Consider the following 24758-nt stretch of genomic DNA (forward strand, 5'->3'; position numbering starts at 1 on the left):
ACAGCCTGAAAGTGTGAGCTGCTGATGCTGCTGGTGCCTCCAGAGCAAAGGCTTTGTGACTCTGCTGCTGCTCCCCAGCACTTGCAGGAGCTTTCCTTGCCCTGGGATCTGGGACTTGCCCTGTGTCTGGACTAATCACTTCCTCTGTGCAGCCAGACAAGGATTTGGCAGGATTTTATTCACCTTCACTGGGGAAGCTGAGACTGGAGGTGTTGAAAATGGTTATTTTTATAGCAGTTCCTGATGAAGTGGTGAATCAGGAGTGAATGAACTCTGTGTGGAATTGCCAACCCCCAGGCTGTCTCCTTTCAGGGGGTGCTGGGGACAGTTTGTTAAACGGGGGATGTGTCTGAGCCAGGACCACTCTGCTGAAGGCTCAGGGCACACGTGGCTCCAAGTGACAACTTCCCTGCAGGGCTCAGCCTTGGGACTCAGCTGAAATACACATTACAAGATTTATGTCTCTTTTCTGAGTCACACATCTGCTCTATTTGTATTTTTAGTTGTTACTTGGAGCAATTTATAACAGGGATTCCCAGCTCAGTTGCTGCTATTCCCTGGCAGTATTTACATCAAACCAGGCCTTGTGTCTTTGCCTCCTGTTTGCCTGCACCAGGTCCTGTCTCTCCCAGCACTTGGGTCTATTCCAGACTGTGCCTCCATCCATGTGGAGCATCCCAAACCCCGTGGGGCTGGAAGGGGCTGTACTGGGTGGGATGGTTGGGGACAGTGGCCACAGTCCCCCAGCCAAAGAGCTGTTTGTGGGTTTGGACCATTTTCCTTTCAGTTGCTTTTCCACAAAAGAAATTTCAATTTCCAGTCCTGTGGGATCCCTCTCTGGCATCCCAAGCAGAGGGAGGTTGGCTCTCACCTGGCTTCTGTCAGCTGCAGCTGCTGTGGATCCCCTGCCCCCCCTGCACCCACCTGCACCCCAGAGCACCCCAGGTGTCCCAGCCCTGGGCACAGCTCAGAGGTGCCACATTTCCTGCTCTTCTTTCTTCTGGCAAGAGTCACACGCTGCCCTGAGGCCAGGGTCACTTGAGGAGGCACAGCACATGGACACTCCTCAGGGCAAGTCAGGACAGAGGTACACAAACCCCACCATGGAGCTGCTTGGAGGGGAGAGGAAAAGCACTTGTGTTGTAATTTGGGAGAAAGAGGGGGAGACTGTCAGATGTGGATTGTTTCCTCCTGTTGGGAATAGCACCAGGTCAGGATTTGTGTCCTGGAGGACTGAGTTATCTGTGAGCTGATCAGAAGTTTGATACAAGACTCCTTAAGCTCTCAATCTGCTCTCCCAATCTGGTGCTTTACAAGGAACATTTTGGAGAGGACTTTTCAAGTAATGCATTAAATCAGGAATGTTTCTGAGGCAGAGTGAAGAGAGAATCCTGCTGCTGGGAGCCTCTGTCCAGCTCCCATGCACACACTGGGTTCATGCTGAGGTTTCAGTTGCTGAGCTGCTCAGCATATGAAATTCAAGAGCACTTTGGATTCTCCCTGGTGAGGTAAAATAGTACTGCAGAAGCCTTAAGAAATTCTGTGAGACCTCTGACATCTTGTCAGGAAGCCACAGGGACAGATGGGTCTTGGAAATTTTTAATAGGCTTCAGCCATCATTATTCCTTGGAAATGCATCCACTTTAAGGGCTTTTTTCTGATTTCTTTTTGCACAATTTAGATGGAAAAGCAGTGGAACGTGGCTCTCCCGTTGGATATACACGAAATCGATATTCAGGGACCTGGATTTTTGACCATGCATTGAGATACACGTCCGGTATGTGATGGAAGGGTGTGAAAGTCTAACCAGGGCTCAGGGAGCAAAGGAAGCTCTGCAATTCCAGCTGCGAGGCTCAGGAAAAGCCCAGCCCAACTGAGTGCACCAACTAACCCCAAACCTTCCCCATCTCCCCTCCTGCTGCCACCAGCTGTGACCTGCATGACACCCCGAGTGGGCAGTGACCTCGCTGCTGGTGGCCAAGGCCACGTGGGCACGTTCTCTGCAAGGCCTGAAGGCACAGCCATGTCCTTCCCCCACCTTCCCTCCACTCTATCAGCACACTGGGGCAAGGCTCCCCTCCTTTCTCTAAGGTTTAGAGGGGCTGTGGTGAGCACACAGCTGTGGCTCTGCCTCAGGTGTGTAACACACCTCCCTCCCCAGCCCCCTGCGCTCCTGGGGCGCTGCTCTTCCCCCGTGGGCAGGGGGTGACTGCACGTGGCCCCTCCAACCTTCCCTGGGTTGTACTTGAGACCTGGCAGCTCAGGACACCTGCACAAGAGCCCTGCCTGGGACACATGGTCCTGTCCTGCCTCAGCTCCTGCCCCAGTGTCCAGCACAGCCCCCATGAGGGCTGCAGCTTCTGCTGGGGTTCCCAGTGCAGGAGGAAGGCACTGCACACTTACCTGGACAGCTGACCTTGCAGAACTTCTGCACAGCCAGTGCATTTATGTGCCATAGGCTGTCTCCAGAAGAAGTAGGAAGTACAATAAAAATGGGGAAAAAATTCAGCCAAGAGTCCCTCACTGTGTTTAACCTGTTTGTACCAACTCACAGAATGACAGAATGCTCTGGGCTGGAAGAGACCTGTTGTGGGCAGGACACCTCCCACTGTCCCAGGGTGATCCAAACCCATCCAGCCTGGCCTTGGGCACTGCCAGGGATCCAGGGGCAGCCCCAGCTGCTCTGGGCACCCTGTGCCAGGGCCTGCCCACCCTGCCAGGGAACAATCCCTGCCCAAAATCCCATCCAGCCCTGCCCTCTGCCACTGGGAGCCATTCCCTGGGTCCTGTCCCTCCATCCCTTGTCCCCAGTCCCTCTCCAGCTCTCCTGGAGCCCCTTTAGGCACTGGAAGGGGCTTTGAGCTCTCCCTGGATCATTCTCCTCTCCAGGTGAGCTCTCCCAGCCTGGCTCCAGGGCAGAGGGGCTCCAGCCCTGTGATTAATCCAGTGGCCTCCTCTGGACACATTCCAGCTCTTCCCAGTGCTCCATGTGCAGCCAGCTCTGTTGGGATGTGGGTGGGCATCAGTCACATCAGCTGAACTCCAGCTGTGCTCAAGGCTCCTGTTTGCAGGGCCCAGGGGTGGTGAGTGCTCTCCTCTGCTGCTTTGGGGCTCCAGCTCCAAGAGTTTTCAGAAAGGAATTTTGGAGGTTGGTGGTGGAAATAATCAGTCCTTGAGCATGGGGATGAGGGCTGGCAAGCACTGCTGACCTGCTGATAGCCCAGGTTTCACTGAGGCAGTTGTGTGCAGTGAGCACAGGTGGTGACTGTCCCACAGATGTGTATCTGTATAATAAATAATAAATACAGTGAGCTGTGATAATAAAAATGCTCTGGAGCAGATCAGACACAGCCAAGTGCCTGTGCTATCAGAATATGTGAGGATTTTTTCAGCTGGCTGCTCTGGTGTATCAGACTGTGGCGAATGGCCTGGTTCAGCATCAGTGACAAAGGAGCTCCCCAGCTCAGGAAACAGCCCCAAGTAGAGCTGTCAGTGGTGGGCAGGGAATTCAGGGCTCTGACACTCTGGAGGGGGGTGTTTTCTTCCCAAGCTGTAAGAATGGGACATGGGGAGGGGAAAAAGGACTGTGGGCATAGTGTGTTCAGACAGCACCCTGGGCTTGTCCCTGGCAAGAGCTCACTTTGAGTAGCTCCAGGTGAGTATTGCTGTGAAATGCTGCTTGGGAATGTTTGTCTGGATGTGTGCCAATGGTTTTGTTCCCATTTGTGGCTCCTCCCTGAGTTTTGCTGTGTGGCATGGTCAGGAAAAGATTATTTCAAGGTTGTATGAGGAAAGGTGCATGGAAATGAAATTCTGCATTCATACCAAATTAATTCAGCCCTTTTTTCTCCCACCTCCTCTTCAGTCAAGTGATGCTCTCACCCTCCCAAAGAGCACCAAGGGGATCCCTTGTTGTTCCACAGCTCTGCTGGGCAGTTAAGAAATGCAGTGCATTCTGCAAATAAGAGCCTGGAAAGTGAATTTATAGCCTGTGCAACGAAGTGAAGTAAGAAAAAAAGAGATTGAATCAACTCAAGTAACAAATCTAAGGAAATTTCTGTCTGCCTGTTCAATAACAGAAAAGTCTAAATTCATGGCATAACTTCATCATTACAAATGGTTCTCCCAGCTCTGTTCCTCTGGTTTCATTTCAAATGACTGCTTGCAGATGTGTGTTTTCTGGAATTAGAGACACAAATCGAGAGGAGAGACTACTGTGGTCATGTGCTTTTCCTTAAAAAGGGCAAAAGTTCTGTTTGTATCTATTTGGTTTCCACTGGGTAGATATTTACCAAATCTCTGTGGGTTTCTTGGGAAATTTGTACATTGTGCATTTCTTGAGAAATTTTGAAAACTCCTGGCCTCGAGATAACATATTGCCTTCTTTTTTCAGTTGAAAAGGATTTTTTCCCAGCTACTAGGAACTTACTGAAAAGTAATTCAAGGTTATTTCTGTCCATAGGAAACATTAGTCATTATTATAAAATTATAAGTCAGGCTATTTTGAGAGTGGCCCTTTCACGTTAGCAAAGTTAAAAAGATACACTGAAAATGTAAGTGCAGGGTAATGTGCCAAGGAACTTAAATAAGGCTGAAAGAAAGAATAGTGTCTGGGATAGTGATTTCCTGCATTTATCTCCATGAACTTTCCAAAAATTACTTTGCTGCCAAGTGCACCCTTTTGCCCGCAGTTTGTGGACCAGTGTGCAGGGAGGCTGTTTTTCCTGACCTCTCATGGTGATGTGTGCTTCTCTCTCTTGTTTTTCAGGGTCTTACGAGTGTGGAATATGTGGGAAGAAGTACAAGTATTACAACTGTTTCCAGACCCATGTGCGAGCACACAGAGGTATCTCAGTCCTGCTGCAATCTGGGGAATCCTGGGATCACACAGGTTCAGGCCAGGCTCAGGCTGCAGATCAGGGCAAGGCTCTTCCCCCAGAGGCTGCTGGCACTGCCCAGGCTCCCCAGGGAATGGGCACGGCCCCGAGGCTGCCAGAGCTCCAGGGATGCCCAGGGTGGGATGTTGGGGGGTCTTGCAGGATCAGGAGTTGCACCCCTGGATGATCCTGGAGGGTCCCTTCCAGGATATTCTGATTTTATGTCTATTTTCAGGAAGGTCATGAAGGTTGCTCTGCTGCTTCCCTGGTCATGAGGATTTCTTCTCTGGGGTGTCCCATTGAGAGGGGCCCAGTGAGAAACTTTGGGGCTGTCTCAGCTTTGTGGCTCTTTTCTCCAGCAATATTTCTCCCCAGGTCAGGAGCAGCTCCTGTGTTCAGTTCACTGTGTGCAGCAGGAGCTCAGAGTTCTGCCTGGCAGGTCCTGGTGCCAGCAGTGTGGTGGCATCTCCCTGAGCTGCTCTGCACTCCTGCCCTGCTGCTCCATCCATCCCTGAGAAGTCAGCCTGGCAGGATATAAATCAGATGTGGGCATTGTGACTGCTGTATTTTTATGCTCAAATCAAAATGCTCCTTGAGCTGCCCCTGTGCCCCTGCTGTCAGCTGAGGTCACTTCCCAAATGCACTGTGTGCATGAAAGGTCTCCTGCTTGGTCAGGAGTGGCTTGATCTGAGTTTTCTGTAAGACTGAACAATCCAATGTTGCTTAATAGCAGAAATGTGAAAGTTTGAGGTGGTTTATTCAATCAGTAGTTTGCAGGATCTGGAGCTCTGAAATACCAGAACAGCAGGGACTGGAAACCAGCTCCTCCTGAGCCTTTTCTTGGGGTTTGTTTCCTGTCCTCTGAGGTGAGCACTGGAGTCACCGTGCTGGGACTGAGAGCACTCAGCATCTGCTGAGCTCCCCAGGTGTAACCAGTGGCTGAAAATCCAGGAATAATGAAGGCTAATATTAAGTTTTAAATGCTCAAACTCTCAGAAGTCAGCACATGCACAGCTGAGAAGTGAACATGCATCCTTAACTGCTCAGAGTTTGTCACAGTCTCATAACACATCCTTAACTGCATGGTTGCATATTCCTCGTGTGCTGTTTAATACCACAGAACTGCTTCAGGACCTCTGGATACACAGAATTGTTTTTCCATGCTGCTGTTTCTTTTCTAAATACCAGCAAAATTCCTTAAAGTGCTTTAAATGTAGCTTAAAGTAGCTTCACCCTGCAGCTTTTACAGGGGCCTCTGGTTGTCCTTGCTTTGACCTGAGTTATTTCTGAGCTGCTTTTTGCATCCAGGGCAGAGGGAAGGCCTGTCACCCTCTGCTCGTGCAGTCAATCCATCCTTACCCACTGCTTGTTTTGCCCTGTGCAGAACTTAATGTCTTCTCATCCTTTGAGCTGTTCAGTTCCACATGAAGAGTTTCACCCTGGCAACATCACATTTTTCTTTGCAATGAGCATTTTTTGGAGAAATTTTCTGGATTTTTTTCTAGCTGCACCTGCCTGCACTGCAGCTCTCTGTGGCAGACAACCTGCGTTGGAGGTGACCCGTGTTCTTGAGGCTGATTTCTTTTCTTGTCTGCCTTCAGGAGCAGGGGAGTTTAGATTATAAAACAGGGCATTTTCTTAGTTTATGGAGCCTTCCCTGCGGTGCTGAGCATTGTCTGGAGAATTTCAGGGAGCGAGTGCTCTGGCAGTTTGCAGAAGGGCTGAGGCAGCTCTCTTCAGGACGTGCTGCCTTGCAGGGACAAGTTCCCATTCTGCTTTCCCCGAAAGCCGAGATCCAGGCACGGAAATATCTTGGCACAGAAATCCCCATGTAAGGGTTCTGTAAAGAACCAGAAACGTAGGTAAGAAATTTCCCCACTACATTTCATCAAAGAAGAAAGGAAAAGGTTGTGTTCCTTCCCCTTTGCAAAACTCACAAATAAAATAAAAAAGAAACCCAACAAAAAGTTATGTTGTGGAGCTGAAAGGCTCCTTTGTGAGCTGCTGTGCAGCCCTGCAGGATCCCAGCTCCTTCCTCCTGCTGGGGCAGAGGGGCTGTGCATTCCTGTGCCGATGGAAGGCTCTGTCCCAAACGTTGCTGCTTCGCCTACACGCAACCCAGGGCTTCAAAATGTTTTGCTTACGGTGCTTTTATTTTAGCTGTGTGGGGTTTTTCAGGTCATTAAAAGGTTTGGATTGCCTTCAGGAGTTAGTCAGCTAGAAAGTTCTGCTTTGTACAGTTGGGTCGTGTTTAAGCAACATGAGCAGCAAAGCATCTGCATGTTTTGAGTCAGGAAAATTATTTCACTTTTAGAGAACTCCAAAAAAAAAAAAAAAGGCTGAAATTGCTTTATTAGACTTTCAAACAGCAAATTTATAAACCTCTGGGCTGAGGCCAAGCAAGGGAGATTTGTACCCAAAGGAGAATTCTTCCCCAAGCAAAGGGAGAAAACAGCGAGGCTGGAGTTTAACCCTCGCAGGATATATCGCCTGTAGCGCAAGAATTGGTGGAAGTTCTCTGTTTCCAGATAAGCTTTTCTGGGCTGACTGATGATTTTGCTCAAGCTGTTTTTCATTATTATATATTTACATTATAAGTTGTTGCATTGCCTCCCTCCAGACCCATCAGCTCTCCGTGTCCTCCCCACAGGGCTGTGCCAGCCAAGGGCTGAGCTGCCCTCAGCAGAACAGATCCTGGATGCTCTCAGTGGGTTTGGACTCTTCAGGCCAAGTTTCGAGTTTCACCAGTTGTTAAAAAACTTCTCAAAGCTTTTCAAGTTTCAGATGAATGTTTTCCAAGAATGGGTTCTGCTCAATTCAAAAAATATGAAAAGGAAGATGACTCATTCAAATGGTGAATATGGAAAAATGTTTTTTTTTCCAAAGTGCACATTTTTTGGAGTCTGAGTTAAAGTGATTCTGTCACTGAAAGGATTTTGAGGTGAGGAGTAGAAAATTAATTAGGGAATAACCATCCCTGAGGAGAGATGGTGCCCCTGAGCTGTAGAAATTTGGGTTCATTTGTTTTTTTTCTGAAAACATCAGATGATTCTGGGGAGGTACTTTGCCCTCTGCCCTGCATCCCAAGATCCATTTTTCCAGTCTGTAACAGATACTCACATGAGATGCAGAAAGTTTCTTGGGACACAGGAGTTAACTGGCCCATTTTCCAGCTTCCCTGCCCACCTCCCTATTCTGACTGACTTTTGCAACTTTCTCAGAAATTTGTCTTTTGTTTCACAACTGTAATTACTTGGTCTGACCTCAAAGGTGATACAGAGTGGGCTGTAAGGGGATTTTTAGTTCGTCATTTTTTAATTCATGAATACTTCAGTCTGTCTTGTGACTAAGAGTAACAACATTTCTTGAAACAGTTCAGAAATGGCTGTTCCTCAAATTTGGTGTGTTGCCTGAGTCTTGTCAAATTTGTCCAAAGTACTTTTTAAAGCTATTTAAATAGTGCATATCTTTTATGGTTTGTTTATGCCATTGCTTGTGAACACCAGGACAGCATTTTGCATAAATCTACTGTGCCATTGCTGCTTTTCCTTGAATGATGGGTGGGAATTTAAACAAGTAGGAGCTGTGGAAAAATCCTGAGCTTTGCTGTCGAGGTTTTGCACCTGATAGTGAGGGTTTCTGATCTGGCCCCTGAGTTTATGAAGTTGTGCCAAATTAATACCATTACCTAGAAAAATGATCTAATCAGGCAGGTTAATCAAGTAGAAATGTACAAATTCACAAACCCACAATCATTTATTTTTATTATTTTTAAGAAATAAGGAAATTAAATGCAAACAGTGCTCATTACTTAAAGCTGAAAATTTTTAATTCAAAATTGCTGTGCCATTGTGCAGCTGTGGTTTCCAGCGCAGTGCAAGCATCATTCCAAAAGACATATGGAATATTTTGCAACACAGTTACGTTATTAGCTAATGTGACATACAGTAAATGTGATTTAGGATGAATATGGAACGCTTCAAACTGGTTTGGAAATCCTAATTGTTTATGATCCTTGACTTGTAACTTTGGGGTTTGTTTTCCAGCTCACAGCTTTGCCTGTTGTATTCGTTTAGGGCTTGAACACGGTCTCTGCTCTGTGCTTCTTGCAGTCCCACACATGACAGTGGAGGGAGCTTATTCTCCCTTCTTTTCACATCTGCCTTCAGTAAGACCAGGATGGAATCACCCTGGGATATTCTTGTGGCCCTTCTCTTGTGGAGGCTTTGCCATCGCTGTCTGTGGAGGGCAGGGTGTGCTGTTCACTGCTCGCTTTCCTGGCTTCACAGCGCTTCCCTGTTCAAATGTGTGCACAGGCCTGGGACTGCTCCTGGGGCTGCAGCCGGGCTGGGAGAGCTGGGGGTGCGATCCTGGAGAGGAGAAGGATCCAGGGAAACCTGAGAGCCCCTGGCAGGGCCTGAAGGGGCTCCAGGAGAGCTGGAGAGGGACTGGGGACAAGGGATGGAGGGACAGGAGCCAGGGAATGGCTCCCAGTGGCAGAGGGCAGGGCTGGATGGGATTTTGGGCAGGGATTGTTCCCTGGCAGGGTGGGCAGGCCCTGGCACAGGGTGCCCAGAGCAGCTGGGGCTGCCCCTGGATCCCTGGCAGTGCCCAAGGCCAGGCTGGATGGGTTTGGATCACCCTGGGACAGTGGGAGGTGTTCCTGCCATGGCTGGGGTGGGATGGGATGGGCTTTCAGGTCCTTTCCAGCCCAGACCATTGATATGGCCGTGGGCAGCTGCGTTTTTACCACGAGCCCTTGCTGGCCATGTCCGGCCTGGCAGCCCCGGTGAGCCCCTCAGCAGCCCGAGAGGGGCCGCGCAGAGCGGGGAGAGGACAGCGGAGGGGCGGAGGGGGCAGCGCGGGTCTAATCGCAGCTCTTTCTCTTTGCAGACACCGAAGCTGCCTCAGGGGAAGGAGCCTCACAAGGCAGTAAGTACAGCGGGGCGCGAGGGGCCGGTGTGGCGGGCCGGGCCGGGGTCCCGCTCCCCGGGGTGGTCCCGCTCCTGAGGGCCCCGGGCTGGGCAGAGCCGTACCGCACGCGGCCGGCAGGGGGCGGCCCCGCCGCGGAGATGGCGGCGGCGTGAGGCGACATGAGGGGACAGGACGGAGCGGGCGGGCACCGCCGGGGTCGCTCCTCACGGCCTGGGGGTCTCTCACCGCACTCAGACGTTGTCGCTGTCCCCCCGCCGTGCCCCGGGAGCTCCCCGGTGAGCGCTGCGAGGGACCATGAGCTCCCCTTCGGTCGGGGAGGGCCAGGGCACTGCCGGGCTCTCTAGCGGCGTCCAGCCCCGGCTGGTTTTTAAAGCCTAAAGCTGCAGTTCGGGGTCTGTGCCCGGGGAGGGAGAGGCAGAGCTGGGCCGGGACAGCAGCAGATGGGACAGACCCGGGGCCCCTGGTGAGAGGGAGGATGGAGCCAGGCTGTTCCCGGTGACAGAACAGAGATAATGGGCACGAAGTGGAGACAAGAGAGGTTGAGGCTGCTTGAAGGAAAAGCTCCTGCTGTCCCCAGAGAGCTGTCCTGCATCCTTGGGGCTTTACCTGACTAGCCTGGCTACAGTCCCAAGTAACCAGGACTGAGCTCAGAGCAGACTCAGCTTTGGGCAGGTCAGACCAGAGATTTCCTGAGCTCTCTGCCCACCTGGGTTTTGCTGTGTGTTAGGTGAGAGCTGTGATTCCCACTGGAAAGGTAAGTTCCCAGCATTGGTGGTTGCAGACGGCAGCTTGGAAGCACCAAACTTACCCTGGGTGGGTACAGAAATGTTAGATAAATAGTAAAGAAAAATAAAAAGTACAGCCTTACCACCTTTTCTGAACTCTTTCTTCACCGTGTTCTGTGATGGGTGAACAATTGGCATTAGCACAGGGGGGTCTTGGCTTTCTGTCTGCAAAAGGAAGCAGGACTGACTTCACTGCAGGTGGGGAATGGAGATCCTCAGCCCTGAGCTGAACCATCTCAGTAGCAAGCAGCCATCCCACATCAGTGTGAGCTCACAGTGTACTGCTCACAGGGGGAGCTGGGCTCTGCAGCTGAGCCTTTCTCTGTTCTCTTGACAGAGTCCAGCACTGTGCAGGGCATGGAAACTCCTTCCCAGGCTCCTGTCACCTCCTTTGATGTCTCTCTTTCAGTCTTTGCTCAGCTGCCTGTTGGTGTTTGACTTGCACTGAATCTTTCCAGGCTCTTCTCCTGGCTCTCTTGCTCTGAATTTTGCTGGCAGGCACTGCTATGTTCTGGGCTAGGCTGTGTGCATCCTGGGCTTGCTGGTTGGGTATTGGGTACTTTTGCCAGAGCTTGGGAACCACCTTGTGCAAAGAGAGATTATATTTTTTCCCTAAGTCAGCTTCTCCCCTTCCCACCTGTTGTGGGAACTTTTTTGGCTGGAAAAGATAAGGCAAAGTGAGGTGTGAAGAGAGAAAAAGACATGAGGGCTCACACCTTTGCTGTGTGGGCAGACTCAATGTTGTTGGAGCTATAGAAGGATTTCTGTGGATGTAAATGTCTCTTCTGTGGTGTCTGGGTCGTGGAGAGTGGGGGAGAAGGGAACATCATGGGCAGAAGTCTGGGAGAGAACAGCGAGAAGCAGCTGCTCCCTACACCAGGCTTCCGAGGAGTTGCTGTGGTGGCACTGGGGATGGAGCAGTAGGAGGGGCAGGAATTGCTTCCCTCTTCATGCAGGGTCCAGCCCTGTGCAAGAATTACTGAATTACCTCCTTTTTACCTGCCACACTCATATCCCAAAACAGGCTCATCTAGCTGGAGGAGATGAAGGCAAAACCAAGAAAGGGTGGATGGAGTAGGGAAAGGGGAAGGAGAATCCACCGTGGCCATGCCCTGCTGGACAGCTTGGACATGTCACCTGTCCTGCAGAGTGGATGTGAGGCTGCTGGGGCTGTGCTGCTGTGCCTAAGTGCACATGGTTGTAATTTCCTGACAGAGTCATCTTCCTCTTCCCTCCTCGTGAAACAGCTCAGCTCTCTTCTTCCCTCCCCTCTGAGGCTGGATTAAATCCCTGGCCTACCCTAGTTGCTTCTGCACATCTCTTCTCATTTTTCCACTCAATGGCTCTCTTGTTTCCTTGTCAGTCTGTTTGCTCCTCATATATTTTAGGAATTTTTTATTTATCTTTCCTTTTCTGCTATTTTGGCTTTGCCTGCTGCTGCACTGCTGTTCCTCTGTGACCCAGCCTGGCTGTTTACACCCTCTCTTTTACAGATGTCTGCATTGTTCCACTATTCCTCTGCTATTTCTGTCTCATTGGGAACCTCTACATTCGTGGTCTCTGCAGGCATGGTTTGCTGCCCTCTCCCAGAATTTCTCAGTATTTAAGGGATACAGGAAGATGTTGTTTTCTCTCCTGTGCTTCTCCATGGGGCATGGATTGCATCCATCCTGATCCTGTGAGTGAGGAGTCCCTTGACCAGGAGTGGGCCCCTGGCTTAGTTCACATAACTACATTATACTGCATTAGTTCACATCACAAACTGCAGGGTCTGAAAAGCTGGTCAGATTTGCTGGAGACAGCTGTGCTCACCCAAGCAGTGCTGGTGAAGGCAGCCTTGTGTGCCAGGTGACATCTCAGCTTGTGGCTGTGCAGAGCACCTGGGCTGTGGTCCAGTCCCTGGGCTGTGGGGAGGAAGAGGGGCTGTGCCTGCTGGCTGAGGCTGTGCTCAGATGTGCTCTTGCCTTTAGGGCAGAGGGGCTGTTCTGGCTGTTTTCCCCCTGGGAGGAAGGCAGCTGTGGGGCTAGCTGGGACTCAGCTGAGATCTGTTGTTTGTTCGCTGCCTGCCTAAAGAGGAGACAGTGGTGTTTACACTTTCCAACTGGGAAAGCACTTTGAAGACTCCCTTGAGGAAAAACTGTTGCGTTTAGTTGGTTATTTTCAGCCTTTGGGGTTTATAGACGGTGTCTCTGGGACTCCCTTTATTTTTTTGGACCCATTCTTGAAGAGCCACAGCTCTGTGGTGGTGAGGAGGGGATGTGCACACAGGGACATAGCTGTGAGCTTTGGGAGCTCCTTTTCTAGCCTTGGCTCAGGGTCCAAGACCAGAATTCCCACATGAGAGAGAAGAAAACAATGCAACCCACAGTGCTAATGTGTTAAAGAGACTTGGCTGACTGCTACCAACTTTAACTGGCAGGGATGAGGAAGAGAAGAGGGTGATTTTGAAAAAACTGTCTATTTGATATATTTTCCTGGACAGGTGTGGGTAGTTTGACATCTGGGTCCCTGACTGTTCCCAGAGAAGAGTCTGGAGGTCTTTCCTGAGATGCTCACATGCCTGTGTGGTTTGCTCCAGCCTCTGGGAAGTTCTCAGGGAAGGTGTTTGGGCTGGTCTGTGCTCTCATTCTCCGTGGGAATTCCAGTCGTGTTTAGGGGAGTTACAAACAGTCTCCTTCCTGCTGCTCACATTCCACAGGACATTCTTGGCACCCAGACAGGTCACTGAATAAACCCAGGGGCAAGGGGGGCTCCAGGGCCCTGTGGCTCCTGTCACCTGAGCAGGTGTTTGCACTGTGCCAGGGTTCCAGTGTGCTCATTGGAACTCGTCAGCAGTGTCACCACACAGCCTGAGGAGCAGCTCAGGAGCAAATCCTGAGGAAGACAGGGATGCACAGCACCTGCTGCAGTGTCACAGGGTTCAAAAGAACTGCTTTTAAGGGTAAATAGGGAGGCAAGAGGAGCCAAAATGATCTTCAGAAGTACTTCTGAAAATTTAATTACATATATATATATAATATAAATACATCCTGAGCTTGCTTTCTTCTTCCCCATTTGTAGCTGCTCATACTTACTGTGTGTACTGGGTGCTGGGCTGAGACAGGACAGTTGGTGGGAGGGAGTCACTAATGTTCACTAAGGATGTTGTAGGCAGCAAACAGAACATTTTCCTTCCCAGTTTCTCTGCCAGATGCCCTCAAACTCATCACCTGGGCACAGGTGTACATCTGTGTGTGTCTCCACTGCAGTTGCAGTGAGGCAAAAAAGAAAATGGCATTATTTTTTTTTTTTCCAAAATGGAATACGCAGTAAATATTTCAGAAACCCATAAATAAAAATGATTGATCTGATCTTTTAAAAACATATTTCCCTTTGGGCTCTGACTAAGTGTGAGAAAGTTCAGCCTGAGAAGGAATTTATTTGGAAAAGCAGTGAAAGGTTAGAAGCAGGGATGTGGGCTGGAATATGCCTTGCAAATGTTAACTGTGGAGGCACAGTGCTAACGCCTTGCATGTGCAAAAACATTTGGAGGGTTGCAAATTTAAACCATGAAATTAATATAGTCAAAATTCTGGTTTTCTTGCCCACACCTTACTCATAGAGGATATGGTGTTTGTGATGTTCTGACAGGGATGGGAAGATGCGGAGGTGGTTTGCTGCTGTTAATTTATGGTTGAGGAAGAACCTTTAGCATCTCTGTTTCTTGATTAATTTGCAACATAAATGTTTCCTTAAAGTAAATGTAACTTTTAATTTCTTTTCCTTTTCTGGGGGGTAGCAGAGCAAAGCTCAGGAAGTTGCTTTGTTGTGCTCAGTGACACCTTCCCCAGTGAGCAGTGGATGCTGTGCGTGTGCACACCCACGTGCAGCCACCACGGTGACCCATGAATCATTTACAACTGCCTGATTCATTTTCCCAGTGCTCTTATTTAATAATTCTTCTGCTCCTTGGGGACAACTGTAAAAACGGATTTTGTTTTTCTAATGTGTTTGCATTTTAAGTTGGTAAAGTCTCTTTAGATTCCCATTTGCCAAACTAGGAGATGAATATGTTCATCTGCACATGTAAGTGACCAGTGGGCTGAGAGCAAGGATGATAAATTTCAGTGCAGGAGGAGGAATTATGAAAAATAATAAGAGACTTAGTCCAGGTATTGGCATTGTGAAGAAATTTTGAGTTTAAAACTCGAGATGTTGGAGATACTTATCCCAAGATATGGGGATGGTCAGGGCGAGGTTCTTCCCCCAGAGGCTGCTGGCACTGCCCAGGCTCCCCAGGGAATGGGCACGGCCCCGAGGCTGCCAGAGCTCCAGGGATGCCCAGGGTGGGATGTTGGGGGGTCTGGGCAGGGCTGGGTGATCCTGGGGGTCCCTTGTAACCCAGAATATTGTGTAATTCTGTGACCTGTCCTCTGTCTGGGTGAAATTGGGAGCAGTTCCTGGATATCCAGTGTGTTTCCATCCAAGTCCCAGAGGTGTGTTCAGGAACAGGACACGCTGGAGGGTTTGGTGTTCTGCAAGTCCTGTGGTTCCATAGCTCTGGAGAGGAGCAGTGTCTCTCTGGGTAGTTTTAATCAGAGATTTTAGAAGAGGAGGCTTTCAAGTGGTCTATAACTCTGTGATCTTCAGATATCTTATACAGAAAATTGCTAATATGCAGTTCTTTCTCAGATGCTGCCTGAATAGACTATGTTTACAGAAATCTGGATGTTAATACTTGGAAACAAATCTCTTACAGAGTTCCTAGGCAGGAAAATGATCAAGAAATATATTTACTTCAATTAAAAGAGGATAAGAATTTTAGTAATCCCAGACTGTTCTGGTCATCCCTCAGTTTGTCCTCAAGATGCCAGGGGAGTTTTAGTGAAGGCAGAAATACATCCCTGGTGTATCCAGTGAGGGATGCACTTTCCATCTTCCAGTGTGGGTTAGAATTCAGCAATAGAAGAGGTGTACAGCAGCTATGCCAGTGATTATTCCAAATTCTTCTCTCAACCTGACCTTTTTCTGTTCAGCTGCTTGTTGGCATCTCAGCAATGTTGAACCCAAATAGCAAACAAACCCAGTATTTTAAGTATTTTAATTCTCAGTAGCTTCCCTCCTAAGGATTTCATAACCAGAAAGGCAGAGGAGTACAGGGATCACCTTCCTGATGCATGGTTTTGGTATGTCCAAGTATCACAGAATTTATATATAGATATATGTTTATAGATGCCTCTGGCCACTGAGTTGAAAACTTTAAAATTGCTGGGAGGTGAATTCAGCCCTGTAGCTCCTGAGTGCACCTGCAGCACTTCTCAGGGGCTGGAAATCCTTGGTGGAGAAGGCAGGCCTGTGGCTCCACGCCCTCTCACCTGTCATTTGACCCCTTGCCAGCTGGAAGGTGAGCCAGCACCTTGCACCAATTTTTGGGTCATTTCAGGGGATTTGTCTGACCCTCTGTGTGAGGGTTTGGGATTATTCCTGTCTTGCATCCCAAGGACACCCTTGTGTGAAGCATGGGAAGCACAGTGTTAATCCAGCTGTTCCTCGATGTCTCCTGAGTTCCTGACAGAGGCCAAACATTTGTGGGAAGGAAGTAAATTATTGTGAGCTGAGTGATCTTGGAATAGTTTGCCTACAGGGAAAATTTTTTCCTTACCCCCACTTCGTATCTGGCTTGTGCCTTTTTGTGTGAGGGTTTCTGTCCATTCCAGAATTCTGGATTTTATTATTATTTAATCCTTACTAATGTAACTCTGGGTACTTTAATCCTCTTACGGGTTTGCTGCTGACTTTGGGCTCAGTCCTGCTCCCTTTTCAAGGAATTTTGCCATTAGACACCTTTAAGTAGAGTTCTGATGTAAATTGAAGCTGATTTTACTGGCAGCTCTGTCGCTGGCTGTGAAACAGTGCTCAAAGCTGTAACCTGTGTGCAAGGCACAGTTCCAGTGGGGAGGAGAGGGAGGTCTGTGCTCCTGTGTGCAGCCCTGGCTCTGCCTCTCCTCACTGCCAGTCCAAAAGGAATCCTCCAAAGATGCCAAAGGCTCAGCTGAAAGGAATTGTGTGTGAGCCTGCGCGGGGAATGTCCTGCCAGCTTAGGAAGCCATAAATGTGTTCCTTTCCATCTAGGTGCCCCTCTGGCTGCGGAAAGGGAGAAGAAGCCTCTCTCCAGAGCTGTCTTTGTGCTGCCCTGGGTGGAATCCACAGAAACAAGTGAGGGTCCCAGATGTTTTGTTTTTTCCCTGGTGTGTTTTAAGGAAGCAGTAGCTGCGCTCTGGGTCTTGTGGGGAGGCTCCTCAGGTAGAGTGTGCCCTGGACACAGCTTGGAAAGGTGTTTCCCAGTGGGAAGCGTGTTCCTCAGAAAATGCCATCCTTTCCTGTTTCTTTGCATCAGGTGGATTAGTCATGGGGACTGGCTCTTCCTGAAGAGTGTTGGTGTTGCTCATGGTTCCTTCCAGTGAGGCAGATATCCCAGGAAAGGTGATGCTTTTTCCAGGTACTGCCACAGAGCCATTCCCCAGCTCCAGCCCTCTGTGTTTGTCACCAGCAGGACTTGAGCATCTGCCAGCAGATTTTCAGGAGACAAGGAGTGTGAAACCGAGAATCAGAGCATGTCATCGACTGTCCTGTGATCCACTGGGCAGAGCTGGAGGGATGATGCTGATCTGTTGTGGTCACTTAAGCCTTTTTGGGGTCAGAAACATCACAGCCTCAAATAGAGGGGTGACATAAATGTATTGCAGCTGTAAGAAATCCAGTCCCCCCACTTTAAGAGCTGCTCCTGGACTTTATGTTTGGGAAACCTTGTTTGCCAAGGTGAATGAGGAATGTGGAATTGTCATAGAATGTATGATTTAGAATCTTAAGTCCTTATGTTGGGTTCTTCCTTTGCCATTCCCAAAGCTCCTGGTGCAAAGGAGCCACCCTGGTCATGGAGCAGTGCTGTCCAGACTGCCCTCTTTAATTCTTGCTTTTATCCTGACTGGGACCTGCAGCACTTCTGGATGTTAGAGGAAGAATTCAGCAGGCTGTTGTGATCTGTTAACATTCAGGAGTTTTGCCCTTCCACGTGTGGAGGCTGTCCCTGCTAGACAGCTGTTCCTGCAGTGCTCTGCAAGAGTGGATCAATAGGATTCCAGGTATCTGCAGAGTGCCCCTTTCTGACAGAGCTCCTCTATCAAGTACCTGTTGTGCCTTCTGCCATCTGAAAGCTCAGTGTGAATTCTGGGCCAGGTGAAAATTGTCCACTTGCAAGCAGAGGGGTCAGAACTTCTTTCAGGCCCTGTTTAGTTATTTCTTGGGGTACTTGAAAATCCTGCCCATTTGCCATCTGTGTCAGTCCTTTACAGCTGAGGAGCTGCCTTGTAATGAGGCTGTGCCTTGCCTTTTCTAATATTAGCAAGATGAGGTGTTCTGTTTTGGCCTGTGTATTAAGGATGAACTGTGAGCTGACTAAACAGCTGGTACTCACTAGACCTGTCTCTGGAATCCCTGCTCCTGTTGGAAAGGCTCCAGGGCATGAAGGAGAATGATATTGCTGGAGTCTGGGGTTTGAGCAGGTGTCTTTGGAGAGTTCTGAAGGTGTGTGTTTGCAGCAGGGTCATTGCTCAGCTGGCAGCAAGGATGTGAATACCAGTGAGGACCAGCCTGAACCCACGTGCTGGGGGACTGAGGGGTATCCTGCCCTGCCCTGCCCTGCCCTGCCCTGCCCTGCCCTGCCCTGCCCTGCCCTGCTGGCACCTGCTGGTGTGGCTGTGCTTTGGGTGGGGCCCAGGGGGTTTCTGCTCTGAGAGCAGTGTCTGCTGGGGTCAGCAGAGATGTCTTTATTGGGTGAGGAGGAGGAGGTCTGGCTCTTGAGAGCCTCAGCAGGGACTGTTGTTCAGAGAGGTAGAGCTTGGCTGCACATGGACAGCTCTCTGTACCTGTGGGTTCTCTGTAAAGCTCCTGTCTCTGAGGCTGGGCACTCTGCTGGATGTTCTCTCCTGCAGAGCCCAGGAGATCAGTGCCAAGCTGCACCAGCTGGAACAAATTCTTACTTCTCTGTAATCTTTGGAGATCCTGCTGCCTAACAGCACAAGCAAACCCCTGTTCCCTCAGGCTGTGCTGTTACACTTGTTCCATGTTCCCTGAGCTGCCCAGGGAAGAAGTGCCCACCCTCAGCATGGGCTCTGCTGGGGACAGTAAGATCCCCCCTGTGACAGGGACCACGGGTAGCTGTGCCTGGCCCTGTGAAATGGTGTGTTAGTTAGTTTTCTGTTCTAATAATCTTATTTACTGAGCTCTTTTCTTCCAAAGTAAGGCCATAATGGTTTTGTTCTCTGAAAGTGCCTGGTCTTTGGGACTCCTTTGAAGAGTTAACCTTCAGGTGGTCCTGTAGAGCTCATTGCACTTCAGAAAGGAGGTTGGTTCCTTGGTTTGGGGAGACCCATCGAGGTGGCACTGCCTGCTGATGCCAAGTCAGGAGTTTCTCTGTTACTTGTCTTGCTAATTGACTGTGCTGATTGACTGGGGGGGTTTGCAGCAGCCACACAGATACTCAGCAGCAATCATTAGATCCTCTTCATCATGGGAGGGGGCCCAGGGAGCCCCTCAGCACTGGTGTGTGACCACAGAAGGAGCCTGCACAACATCACATCATGGAACAAACACAGTTAAATGTGACTTGCCAGTGCTTTTGCCACTGGAATGTTCTCACAGGTGTGTTCTGCTGCTCCTCTCCCTCGAGCCATGCATTGTCTGTGCAGTGAGTCCCTTTCTCCTTGCTTGTCCAGCCTAGACTTCCAAAAACTCCTTTACTCCAGTTTAGCACTGCTGTGCTCTGATTAAGATACAAATATTTTTCAGTCACAGAGGTAAAGTTCAAGTGCCCAGCTCTTTAACACCGTTTAGATTTGGCATTTTTCTCTGCTAGATCATCATAGCTTTTACAGTCACTGAATAAAGGGTGACAGTGATGCTGTATTTAGTGCTGAACCCCATGTGCTGCTGGACTGTGATGAACCCAAGTGAGTCATTACACCATACCAATATATCCTAGCTTAAAACAGGGAGTAATTTTAAAAGTAAAGTGACAGAGAAGTAAAATAAAAGCTTACTTAATGTGCCCAGTCTGGTGTGTTTGAGCACAGCATGGAAGAGGTATAAACAAGGCTTTACCTTTGCAGACAGTAGGGATACATGGATGCAGCTACACTGCTGAATGCTCACTGAATGGCAGCTCCTCTATGGAGCCCTGGGAGCTGTTGCCTGCCCTCCTTGCTGCTGCTGGCAAGGAAACTGATTTCAAGATCCTTTGTGGCTGTACAACTGATGTGTTTCACTGTGTTTGCCGTGGACTTTTTTATTTTTGCCTCTTTGCTACGGGCTGATAGCACCAAGGCATCAGCCTGGGGGTGTCTGACAGGAGGGGTGACTGCTCAGGGAGGGGGGAAACACCCCACCAAGCTGACCAGGGAAATTCTCCTCTTGCACTGATGTGATAGCTGAGCTAAAAACACTGATCCCCATCCAGAACAAACCAGATTCATAAACACTTGGAGCTGTTTTGCATCTGTCTGCCCCACAGAGCTGTGGTGAAGGGCTGGTTGATGCTGGCATGAAGTGATGGGGTGTAGGGAACAAATGGATATGAAACCAAACTTCATCAATCCTCCCTTCACTGAGCTTCACCTTGCTGTCCTGTGTGCTTTGGATTGTTGGGTCTCGTGGGTTTGTTGGTTCTGAGGGGATCCTGGGTGCAGTTGGGAAGCAGCAAACAGCAGCAGTGAGGAGCAGGTGTGTGCTCACATCCAGGCCATGTTAGAGCTGGTGTATTACAGCTTTGGTTTCTATCAGCTCTTACACTGACTCTGTGTTTAGTTCTGCCCCTTTGTCCCCATCCTGACCAACTCCTGCTTGTCCCTGAACTCGCTGAGCCCTGAATTTCTCAAGGAGATGCCAGCAGGGCCTGCTGCCCTGCATCCTCAGTGCTGTGAAGTGTGTGGGTCTGACCTGGAGAGCAGAGCTGTCTGAAGAGGAAATAAATCAGAATATGCCCCAAGCCATAGATGTGAGGCAGAGGTTGTCTGTGTGCCTTAGAGACCTGCCAGAGCACATGGGGTGTGTCAGTGCATGGGGGTGTCTGATTGAGCAGTGTGGTTGCAGTGCTTGCCTTTCACCTCAGAGTTTATAAACTGGTCTGTTTTCTTCTTCCTACAGACAATTTTAGGTACACGTGTGACATTTGTGGGAAAAAATATAAATACTATAGCTGCTTCCAAGAGCACAGAGACCTACATGCCGTGGATGGTGAGTAATGTTTTGACACCTGAGCTAGGCTGAGAAGTCTTTGGGGAGCAGGAGTGTGTGGCCTGTGGTGTGCAGGAAGGAGTTTGCTGGTCTGATTCTCTCTGTGTGCATCAAACAACACCTGGGACCTGGGGACCTTGCAGTGTGTCTGCAGTGAGGTTCATGGTTAGGATGGAGATCCTGGGACTGAGTGCCTCAAGGTAAATGGGCAGCCTGGTTATTTGCTGGGAAGAAGTTGGTTGCTTTTTGGTTTCTGCATTTACAGGTTTGTTCCCAACATACTTCTCTGTGAAATGTTTCAGATTTCAGAGTTGGGAAATATTTCATTCTTGTTAATCACTGTGGTAGTGAACTGATGAAGTTGTCAGTGGCCCTTAAAGGCCAGTTTTTCCTCTGTGCCTGTAGATGTGGCTTAGGCTGGTGACACCTGGACAGAAGCAGACACCTATTGCCAGAAGCAGTGTTTCTTTATTGTGCACTGTGGGAAATTAAGAATTAACATGCTGGTTTGCCCCCTGCTTACTGAACATCTAAAGCTCCTCATCTCAGAGCCCACAGACACTCCAGACCTTCCCTGTGTGTGCTGTGAGCCTGTCAGTACTGCTCCTCACTTGGCCAAGGAGAGTTCTAGAAAGAGGCTGCTTGGAGAGCAGCAGGTTTCAAATGGCTGGGCTGTCTGAGAAAAGCAAGTGGTTTTTCACAATACTGGTTGTCCAAAGAAATGGTTGTGTTTACCAGGAATGTGTGGGCCTCAGAACATGCTCTGAGGACAGCCAGTGTTCTCCTGCAGGGCACCACTGCCAGCTCCTTTCCTCCCGTGGGGAGCCAGGCATTAGTGGCACTGACAGTGACCGTGAGGGGAACGTGGCTGCTTCCATCAGAAATGTCTCAGGGAGCTCTGCCCAGGGCCTCAAGAGGGCTTGGAAATGGCTCCATGTGTGTGCAAGGACTGTCCCAGCTCGTCCCTGGGGCTGCTGTGCACCTGAACTTCAGCTGGGGCCTTGTCAGGGTCAGAACAAAGGCCTTGAGCATCTGTGTGTATTAGGGCTGGGCATGCTCAACCAGGTCCTGAGAGATGCTGCTGGGAAGAGGAGGGACTGGGGCACAAAGCCTGGTTTATTCAGTGGGGCTAACATGTGCTGCAGCAGTATGTGAAATGCAGGAGGAAAACAAGACCATTTAAGAGGATTTAATTTCTGTTTTGTTTCTTCCCCTCCTTCTTCTATTCTGTGTTAGTTTTTAGTGTGGAAGGGGCCCCAGAAAACCGGGCAGGTAAGCCGAGCTCCTTTGTGTGCTTTATTTCACAAACCTTTTCCAGCATTCAGTAGTTCAGGTGCAGCAGGTTGATTCTGAACTCGTAAGAGTCAAAGGAGTTTTGTCAGGGATTGCAGTGGGACAGGGAGGATCCTCTCTCCCTCCCCAGTGTCTACAGCCAGTAGGTTGATGCCCAGCCCTAGCAGATACCAGGCTTTTGTTGCACATACACTTGGTCAGGCTTCAGACAATCAAAGAAGCAGGTGTTTCATGTCTTTGGTGATCTTGTAAATTGCTCAAGGCATAAACCAAATTCTTCTCCTCAGTGGGTTGGATTATGATTTGTTGCTAGCTGTGCTGTTAGCTGGTAGAAGTCCCAGGTTGGTATTTGTTAGGTGATGTGCCTGCATTGCTGTGCCCACTGTCAGTCAGTACAGCAGCATTAGAGGGGAGATTCCCTGGAAGAGAATCAGGAAATACGCATCAGACTTTGCAATGTGTTCATTAAGTTTTTCTCTGCATTTTTTAAACATTAATTCCTACAAGGCCTGTTAGTGGGCTGGGAGCAGGGGTAGTCCTGGGGCACCTGAGGAGGAGGGACAAGTCAGACAGAGGGGTCACTGGTTTATAATTCCTGTCTTGCAGTCCTGTTCCAGATGGAAATGTGATTGCAGGGGCAGGAGCGTTCAGTGCCCATGCAGCTGGAGAAGGCAAAGCTGAGGTGTTGTCAGCTGTCCTCTGGTTCTGTTCTCTTGCAGACCCCTACGACCAGGCTGTCATTGCTGCCGACGAGGTGAAGGAGGAGGAGCCCGAACCCTTCCAGAAGATTGGGCCAAGTAAGAGTTGTTCTTGTTTCAAATAAAAAGGAAAGCTCGGAGGTTCACACCTGCCTTTGGCTGCAGTACCTCTAGAAAAAGGAGGAACAGTGCATTACACAGAGGGGCTGGGATTTGAGTGCTCACAGATATGTTCAGGCTCAAAGGAGCATCAAACACTGACAGCCCTGGCCCTAAGAACTGCAGCTTTGTGATGTGTTCTGCTCAAGAGCTCTGAAAAGAGAAGGGGAAAGGGAGTTCAGGGGAAAAACAATCTGGCAGGGATGAGAGAGGGCTTGAAGGTGCACTGAGAGCTGGCAGGTGATCCATTCACACTGCCTTTGTGGTGGGTCCTCAAACAGAGAAGAGGGAAACGGAGAGAACACCAGGTTTTGCCAAACCATTTATCTGAACTTTCCGTTTTGGAAACAGTCGATTTTCTGTGGATCTTTCTTCGTCTTGCAGCTTGCTGCCAGTTCTATACTCCCAGCAGTGGCAGGAGGAGGAGGAGGTGTCAGTGTGCTGTTACACTCCATTATTTCCAGTATCCCAAAGCAGGAATGAGCACAGTTGCTCCAGAAAAGCCCCTTGTCCTGCAAGAGAACTCCACAATCCCAAATAAAAGTTCTCTAATACTTGACTGTTCATTTCCTGGTTTGACTGTTCCTGTTGTCCACACATCCCAGACTTTCTGTAACCAGAGGACAGAACTGTGTCATATGTAATGCAGACTTTAGAACTGGATTCTCTCCCTTGTTTTTCACACTTACTTGCTGTAATTTTGGTGTAATCTTCTGCAGCTTGTTCAGTTCTACTGGGCCTTTTATGCATCCCTCTGTTTTGCACTGTTTCCTTTCTTGGGAATAGGATGTGTGGATTACAGGCCAGGCGAGTTCCAGGTGCATGAGGAATGTTTGTGTCACCTGAGCAGTTTCTCTGTAAAAAGAACCCGGGGGTTGTGTGAGAGGGCTGCCCTCCTTCCTGACCTGTGCTCCTGTTCATTTCACAGAGACTGGCAATTACACCTGTGAGTTCTGTGGCAAGCAGTACAAGTACTACACTCCCTACCAAGAGCACGTGGCTCTGCACGCCCCCATCAGTGAGTATGTGCTGCAGCCTGGCACTGCCAGGGGCTGTGGGGAGAGACTTCACTCGTGGGGATCCTTCCACTGGAGCTGTGGGATTGCAGCTGGCAGGACGTGGATCGTGTGCTGAGCAGGGATCCCCTCTCACAGGGACACTGTTAGGTCTGGAATGTCTCTGAGCTCCTACCCCAGGCCATGGAATTCTACACCTGTTCCTTGTGGGGCTGATGGTTTAGGCTCTTGTTTAACTGAAGTGATGCACAACATTTTTATACTCCCCTAAATAATAACTGAACATACATGTTAGGGAAGAAACATCTTTCTTATGAGCTTCTGGGAAATTAAGTGAGTTAAAACTGGTTTCAAAATAATTTAAATGACCTCAGTAGCTTGCTACTAAATCAGACTCAATAAGTGATTTATTTCAGGGAGCTCAGGACAAGGCAGCTGTCAGCAAATTGCACAGCATTGTGGTCTGCACTCCCCACGTGGAGGGGAGGCTTCAACGAGCAGTTCAGTGTAATTCAGTGCAAAATTTCACTACACACGTTGAGAGAAATTTTTGCTACTTTCTAAATTTGAATACTTTAAAAGTCTGCAGAGAAGTTCTTTACAGCTGAACTTCCTTCACTGCCTGTGCTTTGCTGAGTGCCCAGGGTGTCCTGCCCCAAGGGTTAGAGGTGATGGAGAGGAGGGATGAGCTGAGCTCATCAGCCTGCAGCTGGCAGGGGGCAATTC

General features: G+C 49.3%; 1 protein-coding gene across 1 annotated transcript in view; it reads left to right on the forward strand.

Moving 5' to 3' along the window:
- ZNF618 (zinc finger protein 618) overlaps nt 1-24758 on the forward strand; it is a 55345-nt gene that overhangs the window by 2767 nt on the left and 27820 nt on the right. Inside the window, exons 2-8 of the mRNA XM_015644922.2 lie at nt 1682-1777; nt 4769-4846; nt 9771-9809; nt 16709-16792; nt 20777-20866; nt 22879-22956; nt 23945-24034. Coding sequence (XP_015500408.1) covers nt 1682-1777; nt 4769-4846; nt 9771-9809; nt 16709-16792; nt 20777-20866; nt 22879-22956; nt 23945-24034 — 555 coding nt within the window. The remainder of the gene's footprint in view (nt 1-1681; nt 1778-4768; nt 4847-9770; nt 9810-16708; nt 16793-20776; nt 20867-22878; nt 22957-23944; nt 24035-24758) is intronic.

This window comes from Parus major, chromosome 17, assembly GCF_001522545.3.
Source record: "Parus major isolate Abel chromosome 17, Parus_major1.1, whole genome shotgun sequence".
Taxonomy (NCBI): domain Eukaryota; kingdom Metazoa; phylum Chordata; class Aves; order Passeriformes; family Paridae; genus Parus; species Parus major.